The sequence below is a fragment of the Strix uralensis genome, chromosome 19 (assembly GCF_047716275.1).
Source record: "Strix uralensis isolate ZFMK-TIS-50842 chromosome 19, bStrUra1, whole genome shotgun sequence".
Lineage (NCBI taxonomy): Eukaryota > Metazoa > Chordata > Aves > Strigiformes > Strigidae > Strix > Strix uralensis.
Window position 1 is genome coordinate 9,987,407 of NC_133990.1, and position 25,694 is coordinate 10,013,100.

The 25,694-nt window shown below is 59.4% G+C and overlaps 1 protein-coding gene across 3 annotated transcripts; it reads left to right on the forward strand.

The window, feature by feature from the left end:
* Positions 1–24: 24 nt before the first annotated feature.
* XYLT2 (xylosyltransferase 2) lies at positions 25–25,390 on the forward strand. 3 transcript variants are annotated; one of them, XM_074888945.1, is made up of 16 exons: positions 25–101; positions 227–565; positions 2,489–2,645; positions 3,485–3,591; positions 4,147–4,199; positions 4,800–4,937; positions 16,800–17,271; positions 17,757–17,932; positions 18,258–18,460; positions 18,878–18,958; positions 19,112–19,328; positions 20,583–20,759; positions 21,623–21,885; positions 21,995–22,190; positions 22,624–22,957; positions 23,311–25,390. In XM_074888945.1, exons 1-16 carry the CDS (start codon positions 62–64, stop codon positions 23,631–23,633), a joined length of 3,276 nt encoding a protein of 1,091 aa, XP_074745046.1. In that variant the 5' UTR covers positions 25–61; the 3' UTR covers positions 23,634–25,390. The 3 variants fall into 3 exon arrangements, with proteins under 3 accessions (XP_074745046.1, XP_074745045.1, XP_074745047.1); XM_074888944.1 differs by lacking the exons at positions 25–101; positions 227–565 and adding exons at positions 600–1,281; positions 1,403–1,741; XM_074888946.1 differs by lacking the exons at positions 25–101; positions 227–565; positions 2,489–2,645; ... (1 more) ...; positions 4,147–4,199; positions 4,800–4,937 and adding an exon at positions 11,019–11,166.
* The last annotated feature ends 304 nt before the right edge of the window (positions 25,391–25,694 follow it).

A 25,694-nucleotide genomic window follows, 5' to 3' on the forward strand; every position in this document is an offset into this window, starting at 1 on the left:
GGGCCCCGCGGAGAGGAACCGGGCGCGGCAGAACGCCGAGCCCCGCCGTCCCGGAGCGGCCATGCAGCTCCTGCCGCTGCTCGCCGGGGTGCTGCTGCCAGGTAAGGAGCTGGGCCGGGTGGAGCCCCCGAGCCCCGGAGCGGCTCCGGGGGGGATCTAAGCGCCGACGGGCGGGGCGGGCACGGCGGCGGCAGCAGCACTCCCGCGGCTCCGTGTGTCTCCGCAGGCTGCTGGGCGGTGACGGGCCCCCGCACCGTGCGGGGATACGTGGGGGGGTCCGTCTCGGTGAAGTGCCGGTACCAGGCTGGCCAGGAGATGAAGCCCAAACTCTGGTGCTATCCGGGAACACTTTACACCTGTTCTGCTTACATCATCATCACCTCGAGTCTGCAGCCCGCGGTGCAGCGGGACCGATTCTCCATCCGGGACAATCGCGCACGGCGGGAGTTCACGGTGACCATGGAGGGTCTGGGCGAGGGGGACGCGGGCACCTACGTCTGTGGGGTGCGAATGGGCACATTCGAGTTTGATGAGGGTCACTCTGTGAAGGTGATCGTGGCCCAAGGTCAGTCCCTGCACGTCCCCCCCCGCACAGCACCAGTGCCCACCACAGGGCGGGGCCGAGGCCGCACTGGGGGAGGAGACGGTACCCGGCGGGTGGGAGGATGAAGAGGGACAAGGGCGGCTCAGCGCCCGGCGGGCACCCGCTGCATCTGTCCCCTCTTCGCGTTTGCAGCCCCGACGCTCAGCCCGGCCCCCGCCCTCCCTCCGAGCACCTCCCGGCCGCCGGTCACGGGCACGGACGCTCCTCGGGGGAGCCCCGGCTCCTTCCGTTACTTCCCGGTGCTGGCCGGGCTGCAGGTGCTGGCGCTGCTCGCCATGAGCGGGGCCGTGCTGTGGGCCAGCCTGCGGGGCTGAGCCTCCGCCGGGGGTCCCACGGCCGCAGCCGGCGCCGCTCCGCCCCGGGACGCCCCGGCCCCGACGGCCCCGACGGCGCGGGGAGAGCGGCAGCACCGGGGCCCCGCCGCGTCCTTCCCGCCGCCGCCGGCGGCTGCAATAAAGCTTCTCCGCCACCACTCCGTGCCTCCGTTTCTTCTCTCCGGCGGCCCCCGCGGTCGGGCAGCCCCGGGACTCCCGGCGCTCCGCCTCGACGGGGCGGGCGGTGCTGCGAGGGTGGGCCGGGCCCCGCGGAGAGGAACCGGACGCGGCAGAACGCCGAGCCCCGCCGTCCCGGAGCGGCCATGCAGCTCCTGCCGCTGCTCGCCGGGGTGCTGCTGCCAGGTAAGGAGCTGGGCCGGAGCCCCCGAGCCCCGGAGCGGCTCCGGGGGGGATCTAAGCGCCGACGGGCGGGGCGGGCGCGGCGGCGGCAGCAGCACTCCCGCGGCTCCGTGTGTCTCCGCAGGCTGCTGGGCGGTGACGGGCCCCCACACCGTGCGGGGATACGTGGGGCGGTCCGTCTCGGTGAAGTGCCGGTACCAGGCTGGCCAGGAGATGAAGCCCAAATTCTGGTGCTATCCAGGAACACTTTACACCTGTTCTGCTTACATCATCATCACCTCGAGTCTGCAGCCCGCGGTGCAGCGGGACCGATTCTCCATCTGGGACAATCGTGCACGGCGGGAGTTCACGGTGACCATGGAGGGTCTGGCCGAGGGGGACGCAGGCACCTACGTCTGTGGGGTGCGAACGGGCATATTGGAGTTTGATGAGCGTCACTTTGTGAAGGTGATCGTAGCCCCAGGTCAGTACTTGTGGGTCCCCCAGGTCCAGCATTGGTGTGTCCCCTTCAAGTGCTGGGAGCGGAGACTGCAGTGAGGGGTAGCCTGGGGGAGGCGGGTGCTCACGCTGCTTGGGGCAGTCCCCCGGGTGTGTCATCACTATTTTAAGGATGTGATGCCGCTGTGGCCGGTGCCACTTCACCCATTCCCTGTGCCCAGGTCTCACCAGCACCCCAGGGTCAGCCACCCCCATCACTGGGGTACAGGACCCTGCTCTCTGTGCCCCGTTTTCCCCTCTTATCAGATCCTGCCAGCCCTGTCTGTGCTTTCCTTGTGTTATTTTATAACACCAGGGAGTTCCTCACCCCTCTGTGCTGCCCCATGTCCCGCTGTGGGGCAGCCAGTGACTGTGGGCACCAGGTCCTGGGCTCAGGGAATGTCCCTCCCCATCCCCTCATCAGGGACCAGCCCCCATGGTGGGACACTTGTGTGGGGCTGTTGTGTTAGTACCGGGCTGGGCGTGGGGTGCAGGGTGAACCCTGCTCTGTGTGTGTGCGTGTTTTGGGGGGGACCAGGACCACAAAAAGCCTCCTGGGCAGGGGCAGGGGATTACAACCCTCCCACCTCGAGGCACATGCTCTGGACATGGCAGAGGGGACCCAGCTTCTCCTGGTGTGACAGTAAGTGGGTCACTTCTGGCTCACTGCAAAACCCACAGCATTTTCCCCCGCAGAGGCAGGGAGACTGACCAAGCCTCTCCTCCGATACAGCTCCTTCTTCCATCCCTCCGGCATCACCCTACACCCCACCCACTGAGCACCCCAGTGTCACTAGCTCCATACCAGTCCCCACACAGACAACAAACCCGGGGAAAGTTGTGGTACCAGGATCAAATCCCTTGCACCACGGAGACTCCAGCCCTCCACGGTGAGTACCAGCTCCTGCTCACAGCAGCCGCCTCCCTCCATGAGGTCTCTGGTGCAGCTGGAGCCCTGCAACCCTCTGGGCTCTTCACGCCTCCCTTACAGATTCAGACTTCCTGCTTTTGCCTTTAGGGACCAGAGCTTCATCCTTTCAGTCAGCCACTCTGCATGGAAAATAATCCATCCCAGTGCCCCTGGTCTCTTGGCTCCGGCAAAGCCCTGCTTGTCCCCTTGTCTGTCTTGCAGCTTAAGCAAGGTGCAGGTTATCACCATGTGAGAAGTGGTTTCTGGCTGCAGCAGTGACCTGTTTCCTTCCCCAAAACCCAGAGGGACTGTTTGCTTGTGGGAAACCAAGTGCTGAGCCGGGTCCTGTTCTGCTTTGTAGTGACACGCAGCCTGGCAGACACAGCTGACAGAGCATGAGACCGGAGTGGCAGAGCTTCCTTCCTTCTCCCTTGTCTCTTGGAGGTGATGCAGGAAGTGGGCAAAGCCGAGGCCCCATCAGCACGCCCAAGGGGTCGCTGGCACACTCTCCTTGCCTGGTTGCCCATTACAACCAGGTCAACAAATAGTGGAGCCAAACCAGTGCAAAATTAGGTGCAGGAACTGATCCTTAAAATAGTGAGGACACAACAGCTCTCAGACCGAGTGTCCATTTGCTTCTGCAGTTCTCAGTTCGCTCCATGCCCAGCGTGCAGCCTGACCACCCCCACACCTGCTTCCTTTCCTCCCAAGGCAAACCCGTCACCCACAGCCGCTCCCCGCCTGCCTCCTCCATGCTGGTTCCTCCCGCGTCTGCTTCCAAAGAGAAGCGTGAGAACCGAAACTCTTTTTTTCTTGCAGCTTGAACATGGTGGAGCACATCCTCACTCCAGGCATCGCAGTAGTTCTTCTTTTGCTTGCAGTTGCTGCTGGTGTTTTGGTAATACTGTCCAGGAAGAGGAAGAAGGGTAAGCGAAGCTGTCAGTGCCACACACAGCTGTTTCTGCACCAGAGCTGTCTTCGGCTATATTTGTTTTTTCCTCCATATTTCTTTTTTCTCGCCCATTCCCTCCCTGATCCATCCAATTCCTGGGTCCATCACTGAGACCTCCACCAAGAAGGTCTCCTTCCCCCGAGGGGCCGGTGGGACTGTCCCACAGGTCTCATCCCCATGGGAGCAGGGAATGGCAGCTCTTGGGATGGGTGCTGCCCGGCACGGCACCCGCTTGAGTTTGGGCACCGTCAGCTTCTCCAGACGTGCTCAGTTGTGTAGGCCAGGCTTGCACTAGGCTTGATGCAAAGTTTGAAGCCAGTGTGAAGAATGGGGAGGGATGGAAGGGGATGTCACCAGCTGGCAGGTGGGATATGGTTTTGTTTGAAGAACTGCTCCAGTTTAGAAGGTTGATGGGGCAGCAGGTTCCCTTCCTGCTTTATGGTGAGATTCGCAGCAGCACCTCAGTTTTTTAATACATGTCTTTTCCTCTGGTTTCACTTGTGTCTAACCACATCTGTGCTTCATCCAGCTCTCTCCAGAGCGGCTGTAGAGATGGACAGGATCCACAGCACGTCGCATACAGTAAGGCAAATTGCACGAGGTCTTGGGGTGGCGTGCTCCGAGCTCGCCTCGAGAGGGGAAACCTCACACCCTGAGCTGAGCAAATGAGCTGCCAGAGCCATTTGCTTTCCACCAGGTTCATGGCTCTTTAGGCTGGGAGGGATCCTTCAAGTTCCGTTTGCCAACAGAAAGACCCGACCAGGGATTTTATGTGACTATTGCAGAGTATTCCTGGGAAGGGAATTTAGAATTGACCTGAGAGGTTTCTCTCCAAGCCCCTCCAAACATGCGAGCTGCTTCTCTGGGTGAAACAGCCATGAGAACCTGTAGCAAAGCACGCCTGAGGAGGCTGCAGAGCAGTTGATCTTCATTCACTGCTTGGAAAGTATTTTCTAATGTTTTCTGCTGGCTTTTGAGGAGGGGCTGCTGTCACTAACCAGATTTCCCTTGGAGAATGTTGAGCCAGTCCTTGCTGCAGGTTAAATTTTCCCCCAGTGCTCCTGCAGCTGTCTCAGATCACATCGGGAAAGGCAGCGGGACGGGAGATGTTCCCATCCCTGCGGGCTGCAGGCGGGGGAGCAGCAGAAGGTTAAGAGCTCATCCCTCTCCTTCACTTGTCAGGAAGGGGATGCCCTGAACTACGCAGAGATTAACCACCGCTCGGGCACAGCCGAGAGCCAGTTGTACAGCAATGCCGAGGCTTTCCGCTGCTTGACAAACACCACAACCGAATACATGGAGGTCAAGCAGAGCAATCAGGTAGGAGAATGCAAAGCAGCGCCGAGCTCGAGGCGGTGGGTGGAAATCTGGGGCGGGTGGGTGATGGCGTGGGCAGCGGGAGGGGTTGGGTGGATAGGGGGGAAGCTGAAAAGGGACATGCCAAGCTGGGGTGCAAATGACCCTGGATAATGTGGGTGCCCTCTTCAGTCCCCACGGCTACTCCTGGGTGCTTAAAGCAGCTGAGAGAGGTTCCAGCAGACGGTGTTACCCTGGAGCAGCCGTGCGAAGGGTGTTTTTTGTTTATCCCCCTCCTTTCCTAGTGTTTGGAAAAGGAAAAAGAGGCTACATATGCCAGCACACAGAATTCCCTGCCGGAGCAGCAGGAGATCTATGCCAATGTGCCGTCAGCTCCAGCGCGGAGGGTGTGAGCCAGCACCCGGCCCTGCCAGCTGCTCCTGCTGCCAGCAGTGCCAGCGGGACACGGGCTGGTTTTCCGCTCAGGCAGGAGCTGGTTTGACAGCAGAGCTGCTGCTCCCCTGGGCTCGGACATTTCCTTGGAGCAACCTCAAAGACAATAAGGTTGAGCAGGAGGCACAGAATGGGATAAGGATGAAATCATCCCTCTGCATTTGGAGACCTCACACACACAGGAATGGTGCTGCGAATAAAAAACTGCCCCTTTGGGGTAGCCCAGGCCAGAGACCAGCCAGGCAGGGTGTGGGAGAGCCCAGCGATGGGAGGTGAGGGTGGGCTGTTGTGGGTGGGCTGCCTGGCTCCCTTCACCCAGCACCCGCGCCGCTTGCCCCTTTGTCTGCATTATTCATGCGGGCTGAAGCTCCCAAACCCTCTGGTCACCTCAGACTGACTTTATTTCATGCCAACACCAGGCAAAGCTGACAGCTCCTGGGAAGCAGGACAGCAAGAAATGTTATATCCAAATGCTTTTGTTATATCCAAATACTGGGGGGCTCAGGTGGAGGGTGTGGTGCATTAGGGTCTCGGTGTGAAGGAGACAGCAGAAGTGCTCCCATCCCTCCTCCGTGGCAGCTGGGAAGTGTCTCCCCTGACCCCCCTCCCTGGTCCCACAGCCCCCAGGGAGGTTTGCTCCTGCTCTCTCTCCCCTGCCACCCCCAACGACCGCCGGGCTGCGAGCACAAGGATGGGCTGTAACTGTGACCCTTCTCTTCTCTGCTGTGCTGATAATTTATTTTCTGGCACCCATTAAATATGTTCTTCTGTGTAAAGTATTGCTCCTTTATCAGTGACAGCAGCTGAGGATCTGATAGCATCTAGCACAGTGTTTGTATTTGTACGGCAGTTTTCCACCTCACTGAAGGGTTTATTGCAGTGTCACCCCGAAAGTGGGTCTGGCCCCTCGCTGGTGCCCAGGTGGACTCCAGCAGCGAGGGAACACAGACCTTTAAGGGCAAGGACTCTGCTGCTCCCGCACAAACCCAGAGCCCCACCGCCGGCTGCCGCAGGACGTCCCACGGGGCTACGCTTTGGGCACGCTCTGGCCCGCTGCGTGCCACTGCCCTCCGTGCGCATCCGCCCAACTCCTGCCCAGTGCCAGGCAATTCATCCGTTGTGACAACCCACTCCCCTGAAAAACCGGTCACGGGGGTGGGCATCTATTTGTGAGGCTGAGTCAAGTGTATTTCAAGGCTTCATTTGGAGACAATTCATTAACTCTGTTAACTGCTGCGAAACTTTGTTTTAGTATTTTTGTAATTATTTTATTTAAGAAACCACATAGACCATCCTTGCTCTGTCAAAACCAAAGGCAGCTGGAAGTAAACATCAGTGGTACGACAGTTGTGGTTATTCCTATAGGTTATTCCTATATAAGCAAAATTCCTCCTGTGGTTGGTCAGGAGGTGGGATCCCTCCTCCCCACCCCGCACAAGGCTGGGCTTCAGAGGAGGGAGCAAACAGCAACGGCACAGACAAGCGTCGCTATAATTTGTAATGAAAACAAGGATCCAGCCAGATTCCAGCCAGATTCCAGCCATTGCTGGGAAAAAAGGGAAAGCAAACCCCTCCACACCCATGCGGACAAACTTCTGCCACAAATTTCATGTGAAACTGGGGAAATAAAATCACGTATTGCTCTTCCTGCTTCCCCATTTATTACTAGAGATAATAACACCTCTTCTCTGAAGGAGTCGGGAGGAGGAATCAGTTGGATATTTTTTAGGTAACCGGGTCCCATTACTCCATATCTGGAGGTTGTTTTCATGCTTTAAAAAAAGAACTAAATGGCTTACTTAAATTAAAGCCCTTGCTGCAGTGCTAAGGCAGAAATAGCCACCAGCTGCGTGATGGGGGTGCGTGGGGGAGCAGAGGGTGCGGGATCCTTGCGGTGTGCAAAGATGGGGTGTTTGGCAACACCCTCTGCAAGAGCTATTTTGAGCACCGAAGTTTTAATAGCTGAAGACTTCCAAGCTTTTTCAGGTAACTTTAAGAGCATAAGAAATTTGTCTTTTCTCCAGTGTTAGTGGTGTTTCAGGGCAGCTGCCTGGAAGAGAGATATAAAGCCTGGCGGGTGAAACTTGTGTTTTCCGCATTGTAAGGGCTGACTCCCGATGGAAAGAGAGCTGGGAGCAGAAAACCCGAGCTCTTCCACACACATGGTCCCACGCAAGTGGTTTTGCCCAGAGAGGTGAGTTTTCCCTTGCTGTGGGAATTTGGACACTGTAGCTCTGTGCAGCCAGGCTGGTTTCAGGGGCAGGGATGCTGATTTACACTGTGCAACCAGCTCTGCCCCAAAATAATGATTTCTGAGCTCTGGCTGCAGGAGTCAGCCGAAAGTGGAGATGGCCTATCCCGTTGCTCAAACCTTCCTGTATAACTCACCCCTTCCTGAAAGAGAACAGTGATTTTTCTGGAAGCCCCAAGAGCTGCTTCTCTACCACCTCCTCCAGGCAGATCCCAGCCCTGGGCTGCTTCTTTTGGGGAGCTGCGAGGCAGAGCCTGCGCGAGGAGGGACAGCGGGAGGGGATGGATGTGGGAAGGTCCTCAGCAGGACAGGGGTATTTTGGAGATTCATTTTTAGAGCTAAGCTCTGTTTCTAGCGGGATTGTGTGCACCCAGCTGTGAACCTCATGGATGAGGGAGTTGGGTACTGCCAGGTAGGGATGCTCCCTGAAGTCCACCTTGTCCCACACAGCCCTGCTCCCTTCACCACCTTCTCTCCATCACACCCGTATTTTATAACTCAAAGGGGATGACTTCTTGAATAATTATTGCTGGAATACATATATACTCCATACCAAAATTTGCTAATACTCCAGGGCACTCAGCGGCAGAGAAAAGCCTTCTCCTGGCCAGGGAGGGAAGGCAGAGAGTCAGAAGCAGCAATTGAGCCTTGCTGGGGAGAAGAGTGGTTCCTGGGCAAGCAGGGAGCCTGCGTGAAGCTGGGGAGAAAGACAGACCCCAGCAGGACAGAGCTAGGAGACCCCCCACTGCCTGGCTCATTAATGAATTACTATAGCCTGCAACCTGCAATTAACACGTAAGGAGATGTGAGCAGATAGGACAATCCAAGCAGAAGAACTTTTCTTCTACTCCTGCCACAGCAAGATTTTAAGGAAGGGGAGACCGTGAAGCAGCCATGCACAGAGCCCTCGCTAAGCAGCTGGGGTGCTGCTGCCAGCCCTGCTTTTATGCCCCCCCACAGCAGGAGAGCGAAGGAGGCAGAGCCGCAGGGCTGCGAATCCCCAGCGAGCCAGGCTGGCGTTGGGGCCAGTCGGGTGTACCCTGCTCCTGGGGAAGCCCTGGCTCCAGAAGCAGGAGGTGGGTGTCTTTCTTCTGTTCCTTGGGCGTCTTTCTCTGCTCCTTGGGCTTCATTTGGCTCTGGGCTGGTTTAAGCCACAAGGCTCAAGCCAGGGATGGGAAGAGCAGAGGGCTGTGCAGGTGGAAGAGCCTGTGTCGGGGCTCAGATGTGCTTGTTGCTGCCTGGGGTGTTTTTAGGGAAGCTCTGCAATGACTGAGTTTAAATAACTCCTCTAATAAATGGGTTTGGTGGTGATCTGGTAGGAACTTGTGTGTGACATTGAGTGGCAGGTCTAATGCAGGGGAGGGGGATTATCTGGGGGGCGGCATGCTTTACCTCTCTCCACCATAAACCAGCTTCCCGCTCCTGGATTTGTGCAGGATTCGGGCAGCCCCTCCATCTTTCCCTCTTCTCCATCAAAAAGCACCCTGCGTTCTTGAGGCACCCTGCTCCCCCTTCCCCAGGGACGTGTACCGGGGCAGGCACCCTGGCTAAGAAGCCGGCACGGGGGAGCACGGCTCGTGTACCCCGGGGCTGCTTCCCAAACTGCTCTTGCTACCTGGCAAGCTGGGAAGCGAGAGGCTGTGGGAGCGCCTCTGAATTCTCTTCAGAAAACAGCCTCTAAACACCATTAAACTGTGATTTGTCTCTTGTGCCTTACCAGGCAGGGAGCTGGAACAGGGGAATAACACAAGGGAAGAGCAAACTTCTTCCAGCAGAGGCGGGATGATGCGTTTTTTGTCTTTTTTAATGACAGAACATGTGTTTTCTAGCTTGAGCTTCGCTTACGCACCGGTCAGAGCGAGGGAGCCTTTACGGCCATGGGACCAAATTACTGCCGTCCAAGGGGGGCCCCCGGCAGGCTGCGCAGAGCCCTCCTGCAGCCCGGGGAGCCCCTCTTAGCTAAACCTCTGCCCCTTCAAACCCTCCGGGCCGTCGAGGCTGCAGCCTTCCCCCCGCTCTATCTGCGGGATCTGCCCAGGAAGCTCACAGGCCGCCCTGGAGCTCCCCGGAGCCGCTATCGCCACCCAGACACTCCTTCCGATTTCCCGGCTGAAATCCTCCCCCCCTGTTGCGGGAGGATCTCGGACCTGCACAACTCTATGAGAGTTATAACCAGCAAAACCGTTTATTCTTCCAATAGTACATACTTACGCTCTCGCCAAAGCTCTTACTTCATAATTAGCAAATCAGCAATTAGACAGCTATCTACCTTTTCTCCTATCAGCATAAGACCCCCTAACACGGCTGTGCAGACCAATCCACTGCTCGTTCACGTGCTGTTCACGCAGCAGTAACTTCTCACAGCTCAGTGTTGCAGCTGGCCGTTTTTTTTCCCTGCCACCTTGGCACAGCTCAGCAGTTTCTTATCTTTCTCCCAAGGTCTGTGTCTCATCAAAGCCTGGCTGTTGATTCAGAGGCTGTGCAGGGCTGACAGGCCAATGCCTCCCACACCCCCCAGCAGCTCTTGGGGGGGGGGGGGGGGGGGGGCAGGGGGCGGCCTTGGGGCTCAGGGCCCATCCCGGGGCATTTCTGCCGCCCACAGCTGCCCTGAGAGCTGGCCCGGGGCTCTTCCCGCTGGCCGAGTGTCCTGAGAGAGGTTTTGAATCTTTTCAGGTTTTATTGCAGCAGAAACAGGAATGGGGTGTGTATATATATATATTTATTTTCTTTTTCCCTTAAAGCAAGGTCAGCAGCGGGACAGTTTCGCGCAGAAGCCCCTGCCATGCCCAGGCCTTCGTGCAGGGTTTTGCTGCTGCCGGGTGCTCTCGCTCTGGGGCAGCGGTGAGCTTGGCGTGCACCCCCGGGCACCCGGGAGGTGTCCTGTGCCACCGGGGGGCAGTTCCTCTGCCACCGGGGGGACCCAGTTCCTCTGGTACCGGGGTGACCCCAGTTCCTCTGGCACCGGGGGGACCCAGTTCCTCTGGTACCGGGGTGACCCCAGTTCCTCTGGCACCGGGGGGGACCCAGTTCCTCTGGCACCTGCACATACACATGAACATACAAACACATACATGCACACACATGCACGTGTGTGCACACACATGCCCCAGGGACACACGCACACTCTGGTGCACACACACACACAGGCACACACCCCCCCTCCCCGTGCACACGCACCCCCACACACACCCCGTGCACACGCACACGCGCACACACACGCGCGCACACACGCGCGCACACACACACACACACACGCGCGCGCGCGCACACGCACACACGCGCGCACACGCGCCCCCCGCGCCGCTCCCCCCCTCCCCTCAGGGTCCCCCCCCCCCCGGCCCCGCCGGCGCGTGCGCGCGGGAGGGAGGCGCGCGCCGGCGCAGCCCGCCCTGCCGCGGCGGAGCGGCCGTGACGATGGTGGCCAGCGGGCGGGCGCGGAAGCTGGCCCGGCGCTACCGGCTGGCGGTGGCCACGGCCCTCGCCATCCTCCTGCTCCAGGGGCTCGTCCTCTGGACCTCCGCCGGCCTCGACGAGGAGGGACCGGCCGAGGTGCGCCGCGGGGGAGGCCGGAGCGGCGGCCCGGGGCCTGCCGGAGGGGGCTGAGGGGGCGGTGAGGGGCCGGGGGGCCCGAGAGGGGTAGAAGGGGCTGAGGGGGGGTAGGGGGGCGATAAGGGGCCTGCAGGGGCCGTGGGGCGACAGGGGAGGTGGTGAAGGGCTTGAGGTGGGTGGGGAGCCTCGGGGGGGGTCACAGGAAGGGGGGGCGTGCTGGGAGGGGGCTCTTGAGAGGGGGGAGGCCCTCCGGATGGGGGCAGGTCTTGGGGGGGCCAGTGTCCGGGGGGGGCTGGTGTGTCCCCTTGCTCTGGAGCTGGCAGGAGACAGAAAGGGGGTGCCCCCCACCACCACCCCGGGGTATCTCTGTGGGACTGGCGAGGCTGTGTCCCAGGACGGGGTCCCTGGGGTGGGTGGGGGTCCCGCAGGCCCCAGGCTGCTGGGGGGCAGTGGCTGTGGGGTGGGTGGTGGGCCATCACCTGTGAGGGGGCTCTGGCTGCGGCAGCGTGGGGTCGTGGTGCCTGAGAAGGGGACTTTGTGGCCCAGGGGCTGTTGGTTGGGGTCTGGCATGGGGTGGGAGCGTGGGAGGCGTGACAAGGGTCTTGTGTCTCTGTGGTTTGGGAGATGTTGCGGGAAACTGAGGTCGGCGACACCCAAGCCAGAAAATATAAAAACATAATGATAATTTGGAGAGCTGGGGAGAGCACACGCAGCAGCTCGGGAAGTTTGTGGCAGCTCCTGTTTAGCTGGTCCGGTCAGGGATATCCCTGTGAAGCATGAGCGTACAAGGACCTTTTGCTGTTATCGGTTGTCTTTCTACCAGAACACTCTGCTAAGGCAGAAGGTGTCACCTCTCTTTTACGTGTGGGGAAACTGAGGTGTGGGCTGGTGAAGGTTTTTGCCCAAGGTCAGACACAGAGCAGGTATTGAGGAGGACCCAGGCCTCTGGAACACGTTGCTGCCACCTTCAAACAAAGCTTATGACCTCTGGGTTGCTTATTTGAATTTATTTATTTGTTGTGAGCTGCCTGGACCACGTGCAGGCCCCCTGCATCTGGGTGAACCAGTGGCTGAAGCTGGTTTTCCCAAGAGCACTGGAGAAGGGCTGAGAGAGTCCCTGTGTGGGCTTCCTTGGCTAATGTCTGTGTGGCACCAGAGCCCCTCATCTTGAGCAGGACCCTCATGCTCCAGGGGCTGTAGAGATTCCGGGCTGCTGACAAACCCCAGGTCAATGGTGAAACCAGGTTTGGCAGGGGCAGAGACAGCGTGTGGCAAGAACTCAAAGCTGGGCAGGGGCAGGCACGGGGTGAGCGTGGTAGCTGTGGCAGAGCAAAGCCAGTGGCCATGAGGTGGGGATCTCTGGAGGGGTGAGAGGTTCCCCTCCCCATTGTGGCGTGCCTCCCTGGTGTGGAGGGTGACCCCGTGGTCTTTTCACAGGACTCGAAAGTTTTCCCTGAGAGGAAAGAGTGAGAAGGGGATCTGGGCAGCCCCTTGCAGGGTGGAAGGTCTCTAAGGTGACTGCTCACTCAGCACATCAATTCCCAGCCCCAGGCCTCCTCTTGGGCTGCTGGGAATGGCCGTGAGCACCCTTGTGTGCTGCTGTACGCCCACCACCAAAAAAGAACCAGGGAATAAATGTGATAAGGAGAGGGGACATAGAATTGCCTGTGATCCGGAGGCGCTGGGAGCGTGAGAGCAGATCGATCTGGCAGCCAGGAGTGCCTGACTGCCCCTTTCCCATGACCTTGATCAAGTCATTTCACCAGTCATGGCTTCTTCCCCTTCCCTCTGCACTGTCCTGCACTGCTTGTCTTCTTTTCTCTGTTCCTGCCCTGCGCAGGCTCCTGGGTTGGCTCATTCTGCCACGGTCCTCGCCTGGTTTCCCCATGTCTCTTCCCAAAACTGAGCTGGGTAGCTGACAGGTTTGGCCATGGGTCCCCTAGCCTGACGAGGAGATGGTTCGCCACCAGCAGCCCTGACTCCAGGGCTTGGGAACGGACAAGCTTCTTTGGAGGATGGTTCTTGCCTTCTCCAAAAGGGCTTACGGACAGCCCAAACCCATTAGCAAGCTGGGAAAAGTCCAGTTAACTTTTACTTCTTATAAAATGGCAAAGCGCTTGGTTTCTGAGTCCTCCTGCAGCTTCTGATTTTGGCCAGACCTGGAGGAGCCGCTGTTCCCCTGGAGCATTTCTGGTAAAGCAGGAGGAACCCTCCCAGGAGAGCCTGACCTTGCAGGCCTGGAAGGATTTGGGGAACATTGGAATCTCTTAATTGCCAGAGTAAATGACTCCTTCCCACTAATGGACACAGCTCTACCTGGCTCGTCCCCACCATGAATGGGCTGTGGCTCGCTGTGTAGAGCAGAAATGAGACTCGAATCCTGTAAACGCTGTGGAGCACCCGGAGTCGGGCGAGCTCGCCTTCCCCTCCAGACCAGCGCCTCAGCTGGGGCACCCGCGGCGCTCAGAGGCTGTGCTGCAGCCCTGTGCCCCGGGCTGGCAGCTGCCTGCGCTGCCCAGGTGTTCCCAAAAGGGCTGCTCTGATCTCAGCCGGTGGCAGCCCCTTTCTCTGTCCTGCTCGGTTCTTCGAAGCCTGCTGGTTTCCTTTTTGTTCCTTCACAGGGTGGGGAAGAGCTTCCCCTGCTTGGCAGGCCCCATCCACACTGGTTCCCTGGTATGAGCTGAGCAGAGGCTGAGGGAGGATCTTTGCCCTTCACTGGAGCAGGTTATAAACCCACCTTGCCCCACTGACTGGTTGCTGCCCTGTAAGGGGCTTTGGCCACATCAGAGCCACCAGCCCAACCCTCCCTGAGAAGGCCGTGCTGCTTGGATCGTGTTGCTTCTCTTTGCAAGCCCCATTTCAGGGTCCTGCAGGCTCCCTTTATTCACCAAGCAGATGCTTTATGGTGTGCAGACCAGCAGAAGCTGGAGCAGTCTCCATCCACCCAGGTCAACACTGACCTGCCTACCTGTAGGAAGCCAAATTATCTTGTTTCACTGGGATCAATGGATGGGAGAGGAAATCCCATCGGTACCTAGCCCTTCGCTGGCAGCACCCCCGCTGCAGCCTGTCTGCACACAAAGGTGGGAGCCCGAGGGACCAGGATGATCCTGCCTCTGTCGTGGTGACACCGACAGCTCCTGAGCAAGTGTGTGAGCTCCCTGGAGCGCTCGGTCTGCAGTGGAGCTGGCACCAGCAAAATGCAAACTGCACAGTGTCCTTGTGGGTGAAGAGGATCTGTCACTTGGGAAAAGTGTTTTAACCCAGTCGTGTCTCTTCTGCCACTTTGCCTCCTATCTTCCTCCTCCCAGGAGGGAGGCAGCACCTCTCTGGGACCAGTCTTGGTGTCCTCCATGAGCTGCAGCCGCCAGAGAGGATTCCTATGAAACATGTTTTTTTCCAGCTTTGCTGAGATTCCTTGGTTTTTATTTCCCCTCTCCAAAAGAGCATTTTTAGGGGGCTGTCTCCAGCCACTTTAATTGTGAGGTTTAAGGCTCTGCTGCTGCAATTGGCAATCAAGAGTCCAGGTTTCTCCGGTGACTTTGGAACACTTTGGTGCCGTTTTTACCTGATGATCAATGTGAAGAGCGTGTGGCAGACACCAGAGTCAGTCGATCAGAGGGGGAATCCTGCAGGACACCAGATGCTGTTAGCTCTGCTCCTCGCAATGGCAGAGCTTGGAGATACCAGCGCAGTTGGACCTGTGCTGGGGATAGGGTGCGGGTAGATACCTGACCCACAGCTCTGTGGCACTGGGGGGATGGCAGTGTCACAGCAGGGGAGGCAGGATGGGAGAAGTGACGTTTGGCTGGCGCCTGGAGCCGTCTGAGTGTGTCGGAAGGAGGGGGATGGGGAACCTGACCAAAAGTCTTGTGGATGAGTCTTAAATAGAGCAGAGCAACGTGGCCAGAGTCGTTCCCTGCCTGGCTGGGGTGGAGGGATGGCTCTGCTGTGGTGCAGTAATTAGAAGCCATTGAATTTGTTAACTGGCAGCTCCAGAAAGGCTGGCGATGCTTCTCACGACTTCCCTACTGAAGAAGGCAGCCGGGCATGCTTGTGAGCTGGGAACAGGGCTCCTTCCCGGGGGACGAGCAGGACTGTAACTGAGGGTGGGCATCGTGCAGGGGCTGTCCCCAGAGCCAGGCGTCCTGGGGAGCAGAGGGTATGAGCGGGGCTGGTGCGTCTCCTACGGGCTCAGCCCTGTCCCCGCAGGAGGAGGCTCGCTCCTTGCCTGTCACCTGCCAATTCCCCACTCCTATGATGCTCGGTGGAGAAAACAAGTTTATAACTCTGGAAACAGATGGTCCTGCCTGGTGACTAATGAACGGATCGCTGTCTGTCTGGGCGGAAGGGGCTCGGCTGATCCTTGCTGATGTTGGCCCCTCGGAAGTTAAGCGGTGGCTTGGCCCCTTCCTGGGTAGCCACGGTTTGCAGGCTGTGCCACTTCAACGTGGTAGTTCAGGGACTGCGGAGCGAGCAGATCTTGCCAGCTGCTTTCCAGCCTTTGCATGGTGTGGTTTCTCCTGGCCGTGACCTTCCCAGCAGCTTATGCCCACAGTGCGGCCTGTGCAGGGTGCTAATTTGGTCCCGCTGTCCTTGTGAGGCATCTGTCCATCCTTGGAAGATGCCGCTGCCCGGGAATGGCCCCCGGTCCACCTTGCTGCCTCCCGCACTGCCCGGCACAGCGTCTGGCCAGGCAGGGATTTGAGTGCATTGTGAGATAGCCCTGGGAGGCCTGTCTGGAGCAGGCAGCTGCTTTGCTGCCTGCCTTCTGGTGGGCTGGGGGCATACGGCCCCGTGGGCATGACTTCCTGGGAAAGCACTTTCCCACGAGCATGGCTCTCGCAGGCATCCAAACTTCCCAACTCTCCTCTCCCCAAGGCTGACTCGTTTCTGCTCATCAGCCAGCCTGGCAGAGGTAACGAAGCATAATTAACTGCTCCCTTTACACATCCACTTGGCTCGGCGGGAGGGTTTGTTAAAGGGATTTCTAGAGAAGCTGGTGATCACAGCGACTGCTCCAGCCCAGTGCAGGAAGCCAGAGCCCAGGGAAGGGAGTGGGGACAGGACCTTGTTCAGTGCCTCTCTAGTCCTTTTAGCCCTGGAGAGCACAGCTGCAGCCACCTGGGACCCTGGCTCGCAGACAGATGTGCTGGGCTTGGACTTGCAGCGTGATCATGGCAGGGAAGAGCTGGTGATGAGCCCTGTGCTCATCTCCACTGTCCAGGGATGCCCCTGCCCACACAGGACCCCGGAGGGTGGCTGGTGCAGACGCAACCGCCATTAGTCTTGCGGTGAGCCCAGCAGCAGAGAACAAGACCCTCTTTGTGTGTCTGGGGTGCTGTCTGCAAGTTGAGGTCTCCCTTGCTGGCATACAGGAGGCTGTCCCCGTGAGGGGGACATAGGACCATGCAGGGAGGTGCTGTGGGGTCTTAGCCTGGGCTTTTAGGTGGTGGAGGGATGGTGTAATGTCCTTTGCTGCACAGTGGCTGCTCCCAGAGCGCCTGTCGTGTTGCAGCACTGAGCTCTGGGAATGCCCTGGGGAGTGTGTTGTCAGAGCCGGAGGGAAGCAGGCCCGAATTAACGCTAATGCTGTCTGTCCTCTCTTCTGCATCCACCTGAAACTGGAACAGGAGCGGCAGAAGAAAGCCAGGTTGCCCGAGAGCAGCGACGGCTCCAAGGACTCGGACAGCTCTGCCGGGCGCCGGGGCAGTGCCAGCCGAAAGCACGGGCGATGGCGGGGGCGGCCAGACAGCCCCGGGGCACTGGTGTCCAAGGTGGTGAGAGCTGTCACGGCGAGACACAAACTGGGATGGAGGCTGCCGGCCGCGCCGGACTCCTCCAGCCGAAGGAACCTGACGGAGCTGCGCGGGGAGGCCCAGCTGGCTGTCTTCCAGCAGGGCGACACAGGCAGCGTGGAGGGGGCTCCCCAGCCCACCGAGAACAGCTTCACCCCCAAGTGCGAAATCACGGGCAAAGACGCCCTCTCAGCTCTGGCCCGGGCCAGCAGCAAGCAGTGCCAACAGGAGATCGCCAATGTGGTGTGTCTGCACCGGGCCGGCAGCCTCATGCCCCAGTCTGTGCCTCGCCACTGCCAGCTCTCGGGTGAGTGCTGCTGGGGTGCTCCCAGTCGCCCTGGGCATCGGGAATATCCCAGCCAGGTGCGTGGGCCACCTTCCTTATGTCATCAAACTGTCTCACCTGGCAAAAAGCGGCCTCAATCTGTCACTGATTCCCAGATTACTGCTGCCTCTGTAATCCAATCAAAGCTGTGCCAGCCTCCTTAAGCTGGGCTGTTCATCCCGACCTGCAGTGCCTGCAGAGGTCAGAGCCAGGCCCAGCTGCATCTTTTGTTTTGAGGGACCAGACAAGGACACCCCTCCTGTCCCAATGCAGCCCTGTCGATTTAATGCAAGGGGCTGTGTGTGCCACCGTGCCCTGGCACCGCAGACAGCCTGGGATGCGCTGATGGGATTTGCTCAAGGCTGAGCTCTCCCCTGCCTCGCTCAGGTCTCCCTGGTTTATCAGGAGCTCGGGGTGGTGGGTGCCAAGGCGGGGGGCAGCTGACAGCCCTCTCCCTCCCCGCGCAGGCAAGGTCAGCCCTGTCATCCAGTGGGACGAGAGCCGGCTGCAGCAGATGCCCCCCAGCAAGCCCGTGCGCATCGCCTACATGCTGGTTGTGCACGGCAGGGCCATTCGCCAGCTGAAGCGGCTCATCAAGGCTGTGTACCACCAGCAGCACTTCTTCTACATCCATGTCGACAAGGTATGCGAGGGGAGGAGGGGCACTGACAGTGCCCAGATGAGGGGTGCACTGGGACAGGGTGCAGAGCTGGGGCGCAGGTGGGTGGCGAGTGGAGGAAGTGGCTGGGTGGGGTTTGTCCTCGCTGCTGGTGGAGCTGTGACCCTCCGCCTGTACTTCTGCAACCCCAGGGAAGCAGGATCTATCCCTCCTGCCCAGAGCAGTCTTGTCTTGCTGCTCCCCTCCCTGTGGAGGCTGCTGTAAGGGCTGGGGTACCAGGCTGGCAGTAAGGAGGGCAGGGTCCTGGGAAGACGAGCTCCCTGCTGAGCGTGAGCCTGTTCCCTGACAGCGCTCCAACTACCTCCATCGCGAGGCGGTGGAGCTGGCCCGGCACTACCCCAACGTCCGCGTGACGCCCTGGCGCATGGTGACCATCTGGGGAGGTGCCAGCCTCCTGAAGATGTACCTGCGTAGCATGAAGGACCTGCTGGAACTGGCTGAGTGGCCCTGGGACTTCTTCATCAACCTGAGCGCCACTGACTACCCCACAAGGTGAGGACCTTGCTGGGGCAGGGGAGGATGAAGGAGGTGTTTGGGCTGCGTGATGCTGCAGCAGCCTTGGGAAGGGCAGGGAGGAGCAGGGAGCTGAGGGAAGATGGGCTGGGAGATTGCACCCACGTGCTGGTGATGATGCTCCAGGGCCAGGCTGGTCCCAGCTCTGCAGAGGAGCCCAGCCAGTACCTCGGAGGCTGTTTTTTCCTGCGGTCTGGGTGTTGCAGGGGAACACGTGTGTGAGGCGCCAGACAGCAGAGAGACCACGGCTGTGTCTCCCCAGCGATGGGACAAGGGTTTGAGTCAGCACCCACAAGGCAGCTTTAGGCTCCTTGTGTCTGATGGCTCTTGCAGTATGAATGTTTACTGGGCTGCTTTACCCCAGGGGCCGTTAATGCTTTCGAATTTGCACCTCAGGACCAACGAGGAGCTGGTGATGTTCCTGTCCAAATACCGAGATAAGAACTTCCTGAAGTCTCATGGCCGAGACAATGCCAGGTAATTGCAACTAGGGGCAGAGCTGAGCTGGAGGAGCAGAAAAAGGAGGGATTTCAGAAACGAACTGAAACAGTGGGGTGGGGGGGCATGTTCTGGATGCAGCTGCACCTGGCAAAGTGGATGACACACCTAAGCCTTCATCCTCATGCCCAGGTTTATCAAGAAGCAGGGCCTGGACCGCTTGTTCCACGAGTGTGACTCCCACATGTGGCGGCTGGGCGAGCGCCACATCCCCGAGGGCATCGTGGTGGACGGGGGCTCCGACTGGTTCTCGCTGACGCGCAGCTTCGTGGAGTACGTGGTCTATGCTGACGACCAACTGGTGTCCCAGCTGCGCCAGTTCTACACCTACACACTCCTGCCAGCCGAGGTGGGTGCTGGCTGCGGAGCACGGGCTGGATTTTCTTCCCACTGTACTTAACATCTGTGTCCTGCTTCATCCCCACCCTGGGGAGCTGCGAAGCTGGGAGGTTTGAGATCTGGCCAGGCTGGAGCGATGGGCTGAGGCCAACTGTATGAGTTTCAATAAGGCCAAATGCCGGGTTTTGCACTTCGGCCACAACAACCCCCAGCAGCGCTACAGGCTTGGGGAGGAGTGGCTGGAGAGCTGCCAGTCAGAGAGGGACCTGGGGGTGTTGATTGACAGCCGGCTGAACATGAGCCAGCAGTGTGCCCAGGTGGCCAAGAAGGCCAATGGCATTCTGGCTTGTATCAGCAATAGCGTGGCCAGCAGGGACAGGGAAGGGATCTTACCCCTGTGCTCCGCACTGGTGAGGCCGCACCTCGATGACTGGGTTCAGTTTTGGGCCCCTCACCCCAAAAAGGCCATTGAATGACTCAAGCGTGTCCAGAGAAGGGCAACGGAGCTGGTGCAGGGTCTGGAGCACAGGTCTGATGGGGAGTGGCTGAGGGAACTGGGGGGGTTTAGTCTGGAGAAGAGGAGGCTGAGGGGAGACCTCATCGCCCTCTACAACTCCCTGAAAGGAGGGTGCAGAGAGCTTTGGATGAGTCTCTTTAATGAAGGAATAAGTGATAGGACAAGAGGGAATGGCCTCAAGTTGCGCCAGGGAAGGTTTAGACTGGATATTAGGAAGCATTTCTTTCCAGAAGGGGTTGTTGGGCATTGGAATGGGCTGCCCAGGGAGGTGGTGGAGTCCCCATCCCTGGAGGGGTTTAAGAGTCGGGTTGACACAGTGCTGAAGAGTCTGATGGAGTTAAGAACGGTCAGTGTGAGGTTAATGGCTGGACTAGATGATCTTCAGGGTCTTTTCCAGCCTTGATGATTCTCTGATTCTGTGAAGGGCATTGCTGGTTCTCAGGCAGCTTTGTGCCTCCCCTTTAAGCCCAGTATGAACGAGGGGAGAGAGGAGCAGACAGGCCAAGGGTCGTGTTTATATCCTGCCCCGCTTTAGGTCCAGACGCCCCTCTGGGCCAGATCAGGGCTGGTGTGGGTGCACAGCCTTGGTCCCTGACATGTTGCCCTGTGCTGGGAACAGGGATAGGTTTCTGTTCAGGAGCTATCGAGGTCTGTCCTGTTCCTCTGCCGGTGATAGGTGGGGGGTCTCCGTTAACCACCCATCCTCCAACCCCACTGGGTGTCCTGTCCCTTCTCTGCTGTGCACAGTCCTTCTTCCACACGGTCCTGGAGAACAGTCACGCCTGCGAGACACTGGTCGATAACAACCTCCGAGTGACCAACTGGAACCGGAAGCTGGGCTGTAAGTGCCAATATAAACACATAGTCGACTGGTGCGGGTGCTCCCCAAATGACTTCAAACCCCAGGACTTCCTCCGGCTACAGGTGAAAAAGATCCTCCTTTTTCCTCCCGCTCTTTCCCCTCCTCCCTGAGCTCCCCAGGGGTGCAGTGCCAGCTGCTGCGCGTGCCCCCGCCAGCCTCACCCCAGCCCTGCACGGGGCCGGAGCAGGATGGGCTCTCCAGCCGCCGTGTAGACACTTGAGCTGGGATTATGCTGACTGACCTGCCCAGCAGCCAGGCTTTTGCTTGCAATGCTGCTCCTCTTCCCAAGCTTTCTCTCCCATTTTCCTGCTCTTTCCCTGCAGACCTATCCCCTGGGGCAAACACTTTTTCAGTAAGACCACTTCAGAGTGCTGTCCTCTTTGGCAGGACAAAATGCCTTGTGACAAACTGCTTCCCGTGCTCTCGGTGCATAGGGATGTAGACCGAACAAGGGAGGTTTGGGGGAGATACACCCAGCTCTGAAAAGAGAAGTTAGTAGGATTTTTCGAGCAGTCCTGGGCTTATATAGTGCAGGGCCCTGATCCCGCAAGCTGTGCCCCGTGGCCAGGCCTCGTGCAGGGCTCCTCAACAGCTCTGCGGGGTGGGGGCCTGTCTGAATAGAGATTGCAGCAAAGGAGCTAGATGACACATGGCTGCTGCTGAGCACAGGAAGGGGGAGGCAGTGGGAGACATGGGAACCCATCTGCATCACCAGTAAGCATGCTGTGTGCTCCCACTGCTCCTGTCGGAGAGGATTCCATGTAGAGCCTGTCTGTGCTTTGCTGCTCCTTAGCCTGTGCCCTCAGAGCGGGCAGGATGGATCCCAGCATGTTTATTCCTGGTCTGTCTCCCTCCCAGCTGCCCTGCTCAGGCGGAAGGGCAGGGTGGGTGCAGCCAACACTTAGAAGTGCCTGTTCTCTTCCAGCAACTCTCCAGACCCACCTTCTTTGCCCGCAAGTTTGAGTCGACAGTGAATCAGGAGGTGCTGGAGATCCTGGACACGCACCTCTACGGCAGCTACCCGCCCAACACGCCGGCCCTGAAGGCATACTGGGAGAACGTCTACGACCGTGTCGACGGGCTCAGCGGCCTCAGTGATGTCACCCTCACTTTCTACACGGCCTTCTCCAGGCTGGGGCTCCACAAAGCTGCCTCCACGCCAGGAGCAAAGGCCGACAAGCTCTGCAGGTGGGGTATTCACCACGGGCTCCATCCAGGTTCCGAGTGGTGGCCTGCGTCTCGTGCTGGGAGGATGCTGATGCTCAGATGTACAACCTCTCTATCTTTCTCTCTCCAGATTTGAGCCCCAAGGCTTCCCATCCAGTGTGCACTTATATTTCTATGACGACCGTTTCCAGGGTTACCTGGTGATGCAGGAAGTGCAGAATTCGGCAACTGGGCAGGCAGAGTCCCTGGAGGTGTGGATGATGCCCCAAGGTGCTCTGAAGCTGGCAGGTCATGGAGGGCAGGCAAACCGTTTACAAAACCTTGAGGTAAATGGGGAAAATTTCCCTCTCAACGCCCACTTTCCTCCTCAGCTTTCCCACACTGTGCTGCCCTTCCTCCTCTCCCCCACCTGCACGCTGTGGGGACAGAGGGACATGGTGCCACTGTCATGTCTGAGAACAAACCTTTGTCCAGGAGTTTGGCTTCTGTGTGGGGTGTGGAGCTGACAGGTGGGGAAAAGGCCTGAAAGGGATCTTTTGGGGGGGAACTGAAGCTGTGGTGTCCAGTGCCTGCAGCTGCAGGAGGCATCACACAGCTGGATTATTGCTGGCATGGAGAGTTGCATGGAGCGTGGGGTGTGCATTGCTTTGAGCTCCAAAGTTTTATGCTTTCCCTGGTTCAGGGAGGTGAAATGCAAAACGTGAGCTGGTAGTGTCTCCCTGCCCAGCGTCCCACTGCTTGTGCCTCCTGTCCCTCCAGGTGGGCACGGAGTGGGACCCCAAAGAAAGACTCTTCCGCAATTTTGGAGGCTTGATGGGGCCTTTCGATGAGCCAGTGGCCATGCAGAAGTGGTCGCGGGGCCCCAACCTGACAGCCACGGTAGTGTGGATCGACCCCACCTACATCATTGCTGCTTCCTACGACATCACGGTGGATGCTGAGGCAGAGTTCACCCAGTACAAGCCCCCCCTCAACCGGCCCCTGCGCCCCGGCATCTGGACCATCCGCCTCCTCCAGTTCTGGGAGCCGCTGGGGGAGAACCAGTTCCTGGTGGTGCCTCAGACCTTCAACCGCAAGCAGCCTCTCAGGAAAGGTGAGGATGCTCTGGGGTCTGGGAATTTGGGACTGGATGGGGGGGGTGTCCCTGCAGGCAGTCCAAGGCGCTTCCCCTGGTGCTGGTCTCGCTGGGTTGCAGCTGATGATGAGGTGGGAGCCATCCTTCCCACGGGTGTCCCCTTGCCCACAGGAGTCCTCAAGCTAGGCACCTTCTGGGCCTGTTTGTAGATCAGATCCGTCCCACAGCAGCACCTCCTCCTCAGGCTGGAGGAAAGTTGGGTTTGCAAAGGGATGCTGAGCCCCGCTAGGAGCGGGGCGGTGGGCCTGGCAGGGTGCTGGGACATTGCCACGTTGCTGATCCCCTCTCTCTTCTCTCCCTGTCCTGCCCAGATGACAGCAACTGGCTGCACGGTGGCCCCCCCCGCAACGAGTACATGGAGCAGAGCTTCCAGGGCCTGGGGGGGATCCTCAACCTGCCGCGGGCCGAGGAGGCAGAGGAGGACGCGGTGCGGAAGGCACAGCTGACGGGCAAGGAGCTGGAGGACTGGGCGGACGGTGCCATCGGCGCCTTCTGGTCTGTGGCGGATGTCTGCGTGGGCAGCCCCTCCGCTTGCACCTCTCTGGAGACCTGCAGGGAAACCTCCTGGAGCTCCCTCTCCCCGGACCCCAAATCCGAACTGGGGCCCGTCAAACCTGACGGGCGGCTGAGGTAGCAGGAGCAGCCGGGGGGCGGCGGCCTTGGGAGCGAGGAGCATCCTCTGTCACTGGCAGCGGGGGGTGTCTCCGGACCACATCACCCCGTGCCATTTGCACCGTAGTCACTTGAGGAAGAGAGAATGGGAACCTCTGGGTGGGGGCAAAACCTCCGGTGGGGTATTTTGGGCAGAGGGGGAGGTGTGAGGTTGGTCTCGCCCGGCTCCCCCAGGAATGGGCAGGGAGAGTGTGCCGGGGCGCCTGTCACTGTGGGGGCACGGACGGCACTGGCGGCTGGGAATTGCTGGGTGTTTGTTAACTCCAGGCCTTGGAGCCTCGGGAAGGGGTGATGGGGAGGGAAGGCTGGTGGATGGGCAGGCTCCAGAGCAACTCAGCACCCTGCTCAGCCCCAGGCTGGATCTCTGCAGGATCAGGCCCTGTGCTGCTGGCTGCCCCCCTGGGAGGGCTGGCAAGGGACAGGCAGAAGCAGAAGGGGTCGAAGCCTGCCATCTGTGCGGAGCTGCTGCCGGCCCAGGGCTTGCATCTCATCCCCCCCAGCCCTTTAGTTTGTATTTTTATAAATATATATATATAGAAATATATATGATGCAAAGTGCAATAGAGACGAGACCCCGCATTGGCCGGGATGTCCTTGTGTCTCCATCTCCCCTCAGACTGTAACTTGTTCTCTTGGGTGTCCTGGCGCAACAGGACAGGGTGCTGGGTCGTTTACATATTTTTTATTTTATTAGTAGTATTATTATTGTTTTGCTGTTTCCCCATTTCCCGCTGGGGGCTGCCGGGGAGCTGCACCCTGCTGCCCCTCGGGCAGGGTTGGTTGCGGGGTGCTGCCTGCCCTCCAAGGCAGCTGCCCGACTATGCCAAATATTTGGAGTTGCTGGTGTGTGTTGTGCGACAGCAAGTCGGGGAGCGCTCGGTTCCGTCTCCGCTTTAGCAAAGGGATGCCCCAATCCCCTGCCAAAATGCCATTGCCAGCGCTGCTGCCCTGCCATGGGCGAGGCAGCAGCCTGCTGGGCCCGGTGGGTGCCCTGTGCCACGGCCCCTTGGCCCAACCTTTTCTCCCGGCTCGGCGGAAGCTCTCGGGATCTGCTGGGCTTCCCTGGCCAAAAAGCAAAGAGGCGAGACAAGGTCTGGCTGCTCCCTCTGCTCTCCGCTGGTTCTGCTTCCCCCTCCTCCTCCCAAGGGAAGAGACGGGGTGCAGCGGGGCATCCCCCTTCCCCGCTGTCCTCCCAGGGAACTGCCTGCACCGTTCCTTTTCTCCAAGACTGATGCTGGGTTTAGTTTTCGCCCTGGGAAGATGCTTCCCATCTCGCCCACAGCCTGGGACGGGGTTTTGCCCCTGTGCAGGGCTGGGGACGAGCTGGAGCCTGCCCAGCCCGACCCCTCCACTCGAGGTGGGGGCCGCAGGAGCCGGGGGAGGGCTTGGGGCCTGGCCCAGGCAGGGTTTTGCCATCTCCACAGATTTGTGCCATCCTGCGCCTTCCTCCAAAGCCCGGCCTTCCCCGCCTGCGGCCTCGCTCTCCCCGGTTTAAGGACGCTGGTTGCTGCAAGAAGCGCGTTGTAAAATGGGGCGGATGGAGAGCTGAGTGTGCTGGTCCCCCCTCCCTGGGGGGGGCTGTGGGGGGCCGTGGGGTACGAGGGGCCGCGCAGGGCCTGGCCCCACTGCGGGGGAAGACGCCAAAACTCTTGTGTCGGAAGCGTTATGTAAAGTTGTCTTTAAATATGCAACGTCACCACAAATATATCTATATCTCTACGGTGCGGTGTGTTGGGTTTTTGCAGCGTGTGCTGGAAGGGGCAAGGGGTGGGGGGTGAAGCTTTGCCTCTGCCCGCTGCCCTGCTGAGGGTGTGAATCCCTCCTGGGCACCAGGGCCGGGGGGTGTTGGGGGTGTTTTGGGGTGTTGGGGCAGGGGGTGTTGCTCACGCGGGTGCTGGGGGGTGTTCCTAGCCGGGGGTGGGGGCTGCAGCCCCGGGAGCACCGCTGTGCTCAGCTGCTGAGCGGCGGGAGCTGCCCGCTGGTTCTCGGTGCAGCAGGTGCCCTGCAGGCCCTGCCCGGTCAG

What these genes read in the sequence shown, in the direction of transcription:
- XYLT2 (XM_074888944.1), top strand. Translation starts at nt 666, where the DNA reads ATGAAGAGGGACAAGGGCGGCTCAGCGCCCGGCGGGCACCCGCTGCAT. An exon ending in GCCACTGACTACCCCACAAG is followed by an intron (nt 18,461 to 18,877) that starts GTGAGGACCTTG and finishes TTTGCACCTCAG; the next exon opens with GACCAACGAGGAGCTGGTGA. An exon ending in CAAGCAGCCTCTCAGGAAAG is followed by an intron (nt 22,958 to 23,310) that starts GTGAGGATGCTC and finishes TGTCCTGCCCAG; the next exon opens with ATGACAGCAACTGGCTGCAC.